The sequence below is a fragment of the Polypterus senegalus genome, chromosome 6, assembly GCF_016835505.1.
Source record: "Polypterus senegalus isolate Bchr_013 chromosome 6, ASM1683550v1, whole genome shotgun sequence".
In the NCBI taxonomy this organism is placed as follows: domain Eukaryota; kingdom Metazoa; phylum Chordata; class Cladistia; order Polypteriformes; family Polypteridae; genus Polypterus; species Polypterus senegalus.
The window spans coordinates 23,144,663-23,154,958 of NC_053159.1; the positions used below are offsets into that span (position 1 = coordinate 23,144,663).

A 10,296-nucleotide genomic window follows, 5' to 3' on the forward strand; every position below is an offset into this window, starting at 1 on the left:
CTGCCCTTTCTTCTCCAGTTCCTTTGTGTTCCAAGACCAGTCCATTGTCATTGATGTGGACCCCCAAGTACTGGTAGCATTAAATTAGACCACCAGATAGTAGCCCAGTGATTCTGACAGACTGGGATGTAATACAAATTAAGGAAAAGGCAGACATCTGCAGAATAACATTTTGTTGACTTTTATTGGAGTCTTTTTTTTACACAAAATATCAAAATTTACAAATAATAATAATAATAATAATAATAACATTGAGTATCGACCTACGACATTACGCTGATTTGGCTGTGGGCTTCACCACTCAGACAGGCCTTTTCTCCTTAAAAGGCACTGTCATGTTAATCGACCCTAATAACACCTAAAGGCACCGGACCCCCAAAGTGTGACACTGAATATCCCTGCTTGGCTTTGCTGTTTCTCCTGTGCCATTGCAGTGTGAGGGATTGTCACAGAAGCAACTCGCTCATTTGTGGAAGGAAATGGTGGAGCTTTTAGCCATAATGAGGTAGAAGGGAACTCAGCTGGAAATGCAAAGAAAAAAACGAAATACGTGGGACGCTGAGTCAGGGGCCACTGTGGAGCTTGAAGGACGGTCCAGGGGAACTTTTACCACTTAAAATGGGCATCGAAGTAAGAGACGATGAAAAGAAATGCGGGTAACAAATGCAAAACTGCAGTACTTTTGCAGATGAAAAGTTTTAGTAAAAATGGGAGAATAAAATGCAGCATGTCAGGAGCAGAAATTAATTTAAAGGGAAATTCAGCAAATGTGGTAAAAGGGGTCATGTTGACACAGATGACTTAACTTGAAGAACGTCTAAATTTGATGAAATGGGTAACATGAAGTAGGATGAGAATATGAAAGGTGTGCTTCACAACACCCTGCTCTGGAAATAAGAAGCCCTTTGACGTTTAGGCTGAAAACCGATGCCTCTGTGTGTGTGTGTGTGTATTTATATATATATATATATATATATATATATATATATATATATACACACTAGGGGGCTTCACCCCTGCTCGCCAACCCCTTCCCCCCGGCCTGTGCTAAACGCACCTCAAGGATACGCAGTCGCTCCTCTGAAACCCCCTCTTTAACACTGATACAATGGGAGATAGTTTGTTTGGGTTTTTTTTTACCTCCTCTTTGCTCGATCAGTTGGCTAGCTGCTGCTGCTGCATCTCACGCGGTGCTTCGAACGTTTAAAAGCCTGTACAGCACCTGAATATTCGATCTCTTTTCACCGGCAGGTTATTTCCCCGAGTAATATTTTCAGATTGTTTGCGATAATGCGATCTTTGCTTTCATTTTGGGAGGCTTTCTAGTTTTCCTACTTCTATTATCTCTAACCTGCTCTGCATGTGTATCACGGGACTTGCTTCCAAAGGTTGTAAGTACGACGTGACTTGTCCATCTTATGGGACGTGAAAGTGTCTCTCTGTCTCCCTTCAATAGATCACGTCTCGTTGCAGGAAAAAAGTCTTGTATCGTCGCAAGATTTTTTTTTATAATATATATATATATACTGCGGTGGACTAGCCGGGGTTTGTTTCCTGCCATGCATCCTGTGATGGCTGGGATTGTCTCCAGCAGACCCCCCGATATAGCGGGTTGGATACTGGATGGATGGATAATATATATGTCACGCATATGTGGGACATTTTAAAGGCTCAGATGACCCTAACACTTCAATCCCAGCCCCACAGAGGGCGCTGTTACTGACCACAGGTTCCTTTTTCCAGCCTGTCATGAGGACCAGTGCCTCAGTTCTGCTTTCTCCCAGTAGCTCCTCCCCTTCCGGCCTGACATCATATAAAGCACATGAAGCCAGGAGTCTTTCTTTATTCTGCAACGAGCGCTGAAGGAACTCCAAGTGCTCTCGATGACCAGGCAGAAGCTATCATTATTTGGAACCCTTCTGTGCCGGTTTATTTTGCTCCTTTTTCCACCAAATATACAGGGTTCTCTACCGGTTGTCACATTTTTTCCTTTTGAACTCTTTATATATTTCTCTATTATAATAAAAAAATCCTGGGATGAGACAAGACTTTTTAGCCTGGGACGAGATGTGACTTTTTCAGAGAGATACTTTCATGTCCTGCAAGACGAGACTTTGTGCCAAGAGATTTAACCACGCCTGGAAATAAAAGACAAAGAGTAGAAGACAAAGTAGAATGTCATAAAGAATTCAAAAACGGTTCAATACACATGCAGAGCAGGTTAGAGGTAATGGAAGTACGAAAATTCGAAAGTCTCAAAAAAATCATAGTAAAGATCGCATTAGCGCTAACAAACGGAAATTATTAATCGGTGAAATAACAGAACAGCAAAAAGAGATCGAATATATTGTTTGGATGTAAACTTTAAATCGGAGACTTGTAGATCATCTAACTTGTGTTGCCATCGGGGTAAAGTTGTGTTTATTCCCAATGAAGAGGCGTATCCGCGAGAATAAAAGATTTGTTGTTTGGTGAAAGTGAAATCCACACACGCGAGTGGCAGAGACGCAAAGTGGCTGGCAAGTAGCGCAGGCTGGGGTTGGTGAGCGAAGTGAGCAGGGGGCAAAGCCCAAGTGTGCGTGTGTGTGTATATAATGTTTATTTATTTATTTACATACGTTTATAATATGCAGTATACAAGTGATACTGTATGTTGAAAATGAAGAACAGTTTATATGTAGTTGTGACAATCGATGGCATTCCATACATTGCGGTGGCGTCGTCTCACGTGTTCCTTTCTCCATGAGAGCAGGGCAGCAGTGGTACGTGAAACAAATGCTGAAGAAAATGTGAAAAGGGGGGGACACAGAAATGAGCAAACGTGGGGAAAAAATGGAACTTCAATAAATGTGGAAACAGGCAAAGGTGTGGAAATGAATACATTTGAGAAAAAGTGTCAAGCGAAGTGGCATGAAAATAAAAAGGACTGTTGAAAGATGCGATGTGGAGAAAGGAGCAAACCGGGGCAAAAATGAAAAATTTGAACAAAATCTGTGAGGTGGGAATGGACAAACGTCTGAAGACGAGTACAACGTGAGATGTGGAAACGGGGAAAAATTGGTGCACTTCAGAAAAAGTGTCAATAATGACGAACTGGCATTCAAATTGAAAAGATCATTGAAAAGTGTGATACGGAAAACAGAAGAAACATCGTGATGTGAGAATGGGCAACGTGAGACGAGCGCGCAGTCAAATGAGACAAAAGTTAAGATGCAGAAATGGCGGACTTGAGTGAAAACGAGTACATTTAGTAAAAAAGCACATGGAAATGGATGAGAACTGGCATTTTTAAGTGCAGAGAAAATTGAAAAACACGTTTTGATTACTAATGTAATAAGGTGAGAAAAGTGAAGCTTTGAAAGTGTATGAAAAGTTAATAACATGAAGAAAGTTTCTGAAAACTAAACCTTAAGAACATGTAAGTGTGTTCCTTCCAAACTGACAGTTGGCACAACCTCTACAACAAATGGTCACCACGGTGGGCATGAGGACCACCTGCACATTTTGTAAAAGGCTTCGCTTTCCTGTCCTGAGTGTCTGGAGGTCTCAGCGCTTTCTAGGCAGTTGATTTATCAGGTTTTTTTTTTGGGCCCCCCAGGGTTTCTCTTTTGGTCCTTCGTTGGGGGTCCCACTGACCGTATTTGGTCTTCACATTTATCTGTGGCCTCCCCATTGGTCTCTTAGTTTGTGAGTTTGCTTTTCCACAAGTTTGCTCCTGGAAACCAGTCTTTGAAATGTTGGCACAGAAGGCTGGAGGACTTGACTTTATGGTGTAATGCGAGTTGGCCTTTGTTATGTTCCTCCTCTCGTCACCCCTGAGGCCACAATGACTTCCAGGTTGCTCCACAGCTCCTGCCAGGTGGCACAGTGAACACGTGTCTGTAGCCTGGGGGGCTCAACGCGCTCTCAAAGCCCCATAGAGGAGGTGGCAGGTCTCGCTGTTGGCCCAGAGACCTGTTGACTGAAGCACCTCAGATTGCCGGTGGTAAAGACGCACTGAAGGGGCCACATTATTATACAGATGAGCAGCACCAGCAAAACGGCAAACAGGACGAAGCGTTTCCTGTCGCTGAACGCCCTACAGCACCCCCAGAGCCGGCGGGATGGAGGCGGCCTGTGTGGGGGGGTGAGGTCCGTCTTAGAGATCCCAATGTCGATGCAAATACAGAAATCTGAACTGCTGGCATCGGGGGCCCGCTTGTAGCAGAGCTTGGCACCGTCCATCCACACGGGCTCCTCGTGCTGCAGGTGGGCAGGCAGCTTGCACAGCACCTCTTGGCTGGTGGTGAGGGCAGGCGGACCCTTCTCTGGGATGGACGTCAGCTGCCGGCAAAAGGGACACGGGATTCGTCCAGAGGCCTGCTCCGCGGGCGCAGCTGCCATCATCCTCGACAGGCATTCCAAGCAAAAGGTGTGATGGCACGCCAGGACTTTGGGGGTCTTGAAGATGTTGTCATAGGAGTTGAAGCAAATGGAACACTCGGGCTGGCCTGAGCCCCTCTCGGGGTCTTCTTGTGGGCTGGAACTCCCCGTACACCACACTTCCGGTGACACCGACATGATATCCTGCAAGAGAGATAAAGCACATTGAGCCTTGTCACAGGAAGAGCATTACAAATAAATAGCTAGAAAAGGTGCTATATAGAGCAGACAGACAGCAACTCATCCATCCACGTCCTAAACCCGCTTTGAGTGGTCCAGTCCATCGTAGGGGGACCACACACACAAAAACACAGGGGGGCCAATTTAGCATCGGCAATCCAAACGGGGGCACTTGGGGGAAACCCAGGATGTGAACCCCAGTCCTCTTACCGTGAGGCTCCACTGTGCCAGCGTACTCTTATCATTATTTATTTTTTATTAATAGCTTAGTCCAGTTCAGAGTTTCAGGGCCTGCGCGGGCAGCATTAAGTACCCAGCAGGAACAAGCCGTCTCTGGTGTGCCCGTCCATTGCGGGGTCAGCCAAATTCACTCCTGTTTAGTGTCACCGATCGGCTAAACCTGCGTGTTTCAGTACAGCAGGTGAGAATGACAAGAACCCACGACAGCCTGGCACAGATGGCGGGCGGTCTGGGATTTGACCCCAGGACTTTGTCTTTTATTTGCCCCGTTTCTTGTTGCTTTGCATGAAGAATGTGAGCTGAGCCCGAGCAGCTGATTTGCTTGTGCTGGTCCTGCGGTGGCCACAGTTCAGAGTCCATGCCTCACTCTCAAAACTTGTTTTTTTTTGCCGGAGACGATCAGAACGGTCAGTTCAAATAGAACTGAGGCAGGAATTAATAAAGAACACAACACTAAGCCCTCACGTTTCTGCTCCACCGCCGTGCTTAATCATTGACAAGCCGGCCATGTCAGCATTTGGTGTCCTGAGGCGCTGCTGATCCCTGCCCTCTTGGCTGCTCTTTACGTTTTTAATCACTTTGCTGCCATCGAATATTCAAATGCGCCATCTAAAGCCATCCAAGTGCTTTGCATGAGTGCCCATGATGGCCTTCGTTCTAAGCGAGGTTACGGGCTTTAATTAAAATTAACCCCTGATGTGCCTGCATGCCCACCCTGCGATGGCCCAGCACCCTCTCCAGGTTTTACCCCTGCCTTGTGCCCATTGGCTTGCCCGCATAGACTCCTCCAGCTTCCCTTTGGCCCTCCTCCAGATAAGCTGGTTTTGAAAATGGATGTATTATGGGATGTGTAGTACTTTATTTACTTCAGGTCAGTAAATTCACTAGTTTATGCTCTCATTTTTTGTTATAAATTGAACCCAAGGGAGGCAGGGCACCCTGATACTGACGCTCTTCTTAAGAACTGAGAAAGTGCAGCAGTCTTGGCTCGCGACGTTCAGCTAATGTTGCTGTTCCTGATTTCTTGAGTCACTTGGATTGGATGTATTGTTGTTTGTTTTAGCAAATCGTAATTTTGGATTCTTGGATTTATATTGCTTATGTGCATCTTTCTTTAGTTTTGGGTTTCTCTTGTATACCAGCTGCCTTTATTACAACCCATGTGTTTTGTTGGTGGTCCCCCAAGAGGTTGCAACTGAGCTCTGCCCTATACATCTGGCGGGTCTCCCACAGTTCCTAGCGGTGAATGCCCCCTGGAGTCAGGGAGTTATCTGTGCTTTGCTGTGCCCTTTGTTCATTTTGGAATTTTGACCCTCTTGGTGTTTTTTCGACGACTCAGTTTGGATTCTGTTTTGGGACTTTGTTTCACTTGCATTGCCTTTGTGTTTAAGGCAACTCCATTTTTGCTATATGGAGCTTCTTTTTGTGACAAATAAATCTTTTATTCCGTAAAGATGTGGCTCTTGCCCTTATTACTAGCTGGGGTTTCAAGGTGATATCCCCCTCTAGTGGGCATTTTTGGGACTACGAGAACTCTTTAAGGCTTTGGGACTCCTAGTTCTCGAACAGACGTGAGGTTTGGTTTGATGACACCAAAGTCATGAAGGCACATTTTTGTTGTGAGCAGAAAAGATTTCATGGGGGATCTCGACGTTCAGCAGAGTCCGCGTGCATCTGCTTCTCATGCAGGATCCCCACAACAACTTTACACTCGCCCTTCCTTCACTGCTTTTGGTCAGCGTGTCAGTCTGGCGCTCCACTTTCTCCTCGGTAATCACCGGCACAGCTCCTCTGCCATCAGCGACTCTCGCATCCTGTGCTCTGCCATCGTTAGCCATGCGTCGTTGACCAAACACTCTCACCCACTGCCTCGGAGCCACGACAAGCAGAAAGGTCGCTCACTCTGAATATCATTCTACGTTCTTCCATGTGGGTGAATTGCACTGCTGTGGCCACACTGGCAACACCTGACTAGGTGTCATGTGCTTCATCACTCATCTTTTCAAACAGCGCCTTTCACAGTGGCCTCCATCTCAGTGTGTTCTTCTTGACGCTCCTCCGCGCAGAGATCATCGGTCATTGAGGCATAAATCGCACTGGCATGGGAAGACGGCCTCAACGGTGTGCTGCTGTCAATGCACAATGAGCATGAAAACACAAATCCAAAGACGAGGAGAAAACCAACATGGCGCAGGAACCTTAAATCCTGGATGAACAAGAAAGAGGAGGAAGATGAAGATAACATCATCACGTGGTAAATTTGCAGGGGCTTTAGCAACAGAGAGATACGATGGAGACGACTATGAAGATTGCGTCCAAAACTGAGGAGGAAGCAAGTAGAAACATTGTCAGGACTCCTTGTGCACAAATGAATATTCTAAAGAAAAAAAGACTACATTAGTGAGAAGCAAACGACAACGGTTTGGAGGTGGTGGTGGTGGCGGCGGCCTAACGTGCAGCAAGAGGTGAAGGTGGAGAAAGCCTCAGAAAGTCTTCATCTTAAAATAACTGCCGGTGGTGACAATGATGAAGACCTCACTCTCATTCGCAGCTCAACAAATCCAGGTGACATCCCATAAGCCAAAGAAGCCGCGGAGCAGCTGAGTTACCAACATCCATGAGGAGGAAAGAAAACCTATGAGGTACTGTGAGGCTCAGGTGTGTTAAACGGAACAAAGTCGATATTCTGATGGTCGAAAGAAGCAGGGTTTGAATGGGCCACCTTAGGTCCTAAACTTGTGAACTTCTCTCCTCAGACAGCACAAGTCCTCCAGTCTGATTCCACCTCTGATAAGAACGTCTCAGCTGCTATCCAGGAGCCTCACTGGCCCCCAGACCTCCAGTATTTCTGAATGGACATCCGGTTTTACGTTGGCTGCTATCTTAGACCTCGTCAGGTTGTCCCAGTCATTGGGTAGTAAGGACATTTTACACACCTTGTTGCATTATCTGTCCATTTCTAACCCCACTTAGTCCAATTCAGGGGGTCTGCTTCCTGTTTCGGAAGCACTGGGGTTCAAGGTGGGACCTAAACCTGGACCAGGTACCAGTCCATCGCAGGACCCCCTCAAAGACCCACACAGCCAGAGACCAATTAGAAATCACCCATTCATGTAAGGAGCAACTGAAATGGACGACGACTGGACGGGTCTAAGAGAGAGCAGGACCACCATGACACCCTAATATTACATTATATCATACAATCCAGGTGGTTCTTCATGTGGTGGGTGCAGCAACACGCTCTCAGTATCAATATTATATTATATTAGTATCCCATTCAAAGTGTCAGGGTGCTAGAGCCCACCCTTTGGTATGGGGTACCAACCCACTGCAGGATTATATGATATAAAATTGTGTAATACTCTCACCTCCCTGATGTATTATATTATATTTATTTTATTATATTACAAGTGCAGAGAGCACACTGCTAGGGTTGCTGTCACTCCATATGGAGCGCGTCCTGGAAGCCCCTTGTGTCGAGTCTGGATGTTCTCCCAGGTGTTCCGATTCCTCCCACAGTCCTCAGACATGGCGTGTTGGTGGATTGCTGATGCTAAGTTGGCCCCTGTGGTGTGTGTGTGTTGCTCACCCTGTGATGGACGGGTGCCCCGTGCAGGTCTTTGGCTCCTTCCTGCCCTGTGCCCAGTGATTGCTCTGCTAGGCTCCAACTGTCCCATGACCTGCTCAGGATAAGTTGGTCAGTCAAATGGATGGATGGATATTAGATGTTGATGTGTTCAGTGTCCTAATGGGGAGGGCGTGCAGGGCAGCCAGCAACAGACCCCCAATGCTCCCAGACCACACATATATATATATATATATATATATATATATATATATATATATATATATATATATATATATATATATATATATATGTATGAATGTATCCAGGAAGATAACCAACATGTAGAGTATATAGAGGGGGAAAAGTGGAACTTTATTTCCACACTGAAAAGGAAAGCTGGTAAAAGAAACGTTTGTGCTGTGTGGCCTTTATCTGGTGTGACCCTACATTGTTATTATTATATAATAAAATAGGATATTATAAATTGGTTGAGTATTAGACACTATATGAAATAAACTTATTTATCCAAAAGTAATCCATTCATTTATACGGACAATCGTTCCTTTTGTTTACCATAAAATGTACAATGGACTCTTTAATAATTTGAACTTTCTTTCTACACACCAGCCACACTTTTTCTTTCTGTGTAATATGCCCTGTTGGATTTTCTTTCTGCATTGGAGCCCACCGTCCGCTTGTCCCCGTCCTGTCCCCCTCGCTCCTCTTTGTCGCCGCGCCCGCCCCGACCCCGAGGTCCCCGAGACGCCTGCTCACCTGCGGTGTTCAGCGCGTGCTCGCCGCTCTCGAGCCCACGCGGGTCACTCCCCTCTTTCTTTTCTTTTTTCTCTCTCTTTCTTTCTCTTCTTTCTTCAGGGTGCCGAAGGAGACGAGCCGCTCTCCGCGTGTCCCGCCGCGGCGCGCTCTTCATCTGCCGTGCAGTCACCTGCGTTGCCCGTCCCGCGCCTTTTCACTCGCTATGCAAATGAGTCTCGGTGAGGTAACAATTAGACGGCGATCGGGGGGCGTGGCCTGGCCTGGGCTGGGTTGGGCTGGGCTGCGGCTCGTCGGCGAAGAGTAACCGTGACTTAGCATTTGATAGGAGGACCGCTGATTCAAGAAGTGCTGTCATGGAGCGGCCCGCAGATAAGGCCGGTGGCCCGCCAGGTTTTGTTGTCGCACGTGCTCCCTCGAAACTTTTTTTGGAGGTTTCCTTTTCCAGTCCGGTGGGCGAGACGTTGAATTGCACCACACAGCCTTAAAATGGCATCTTCTTTGTATTTACACGTCCACCATATACTGGAACGATGGGCGAGAGGACACCTAGCCGGCAGTAAGCTGGGCGTCATATAGCGCCTTTCTATGGTGACCACTATCTCACAGCATCTTAGCCTCGAGTTAAAGGACTGCAACGTTTCACACCCCCCTTCACACACAGCACCTGCCTGGGGTCGACACTCTCGGCCAGTCCTCGGTCGTCATTATTGTCCGTTATTTGCCTTGACGCTTTAATCCTGCTATCTGGGATCCTCTTTTGTTTTTCCATTCAAAGCACCAGCAGGTGACGTGACTCGCTCAGGGGGTCGCTTTGTGTCACCAGCAGGACTTGATACCATCCTGGTGGGCTTATCAAATGCCTGTGTGACCATCCATGTTCATGTGCCTCCTCAATGCGCTCACTTGTTTATTTTTTTTTCATATTGTTGCCGAAGTGTGCACTTTGCTCGGGGCTCCGTGCTTTCGTATAGCGCCTTTCATAGTGAACACTCTGTCATTGTGAGTGCGCCCCCTAGTGCACTATTGTCTTCTGCCCCTGCGACCAGGGCCGGATTTAGACTTGATAAGGCCCTAAGCTATTTGAGACATGGGGCCCTTTATAAGTCCAGATA

The 10,296-nt window shown here is 46.7% G+C and overlaps 1 protein-coding gene across 1 annotated transcript; it reads right to left on the reverse strand.

Moving 5' to 3' along the window:
* Positions 1 to 3,583: 3,583 nt before the first annotated feature.
* On the reverse strand, positions 3,584 to 9,613 carry LOC120530868 (RING finger protein 223). Its single transcript, XM_039755582.1, has 2 exons — positions 9,185 to 9,613; positions 3,584 to 4,566 (listed from the first exon to the last, which is right to left on the reverse strand). The coding sequence occupies exon 2, from the start codon at positions 4,558 to 4,560 to the stop codon at positions 3,907 to 3,909; it is 654 nt and encodes a 217-aa protein (XP_039611516.1). The 5' UTR covers positions 4,561 to 4,566; positions 9,185 to 9,613; the 3' UTR covers positions 3,584 to 3,906.
* Between the last annotated feature and the right edge of the window lie 683 nt (positions 9,614 to 10,296).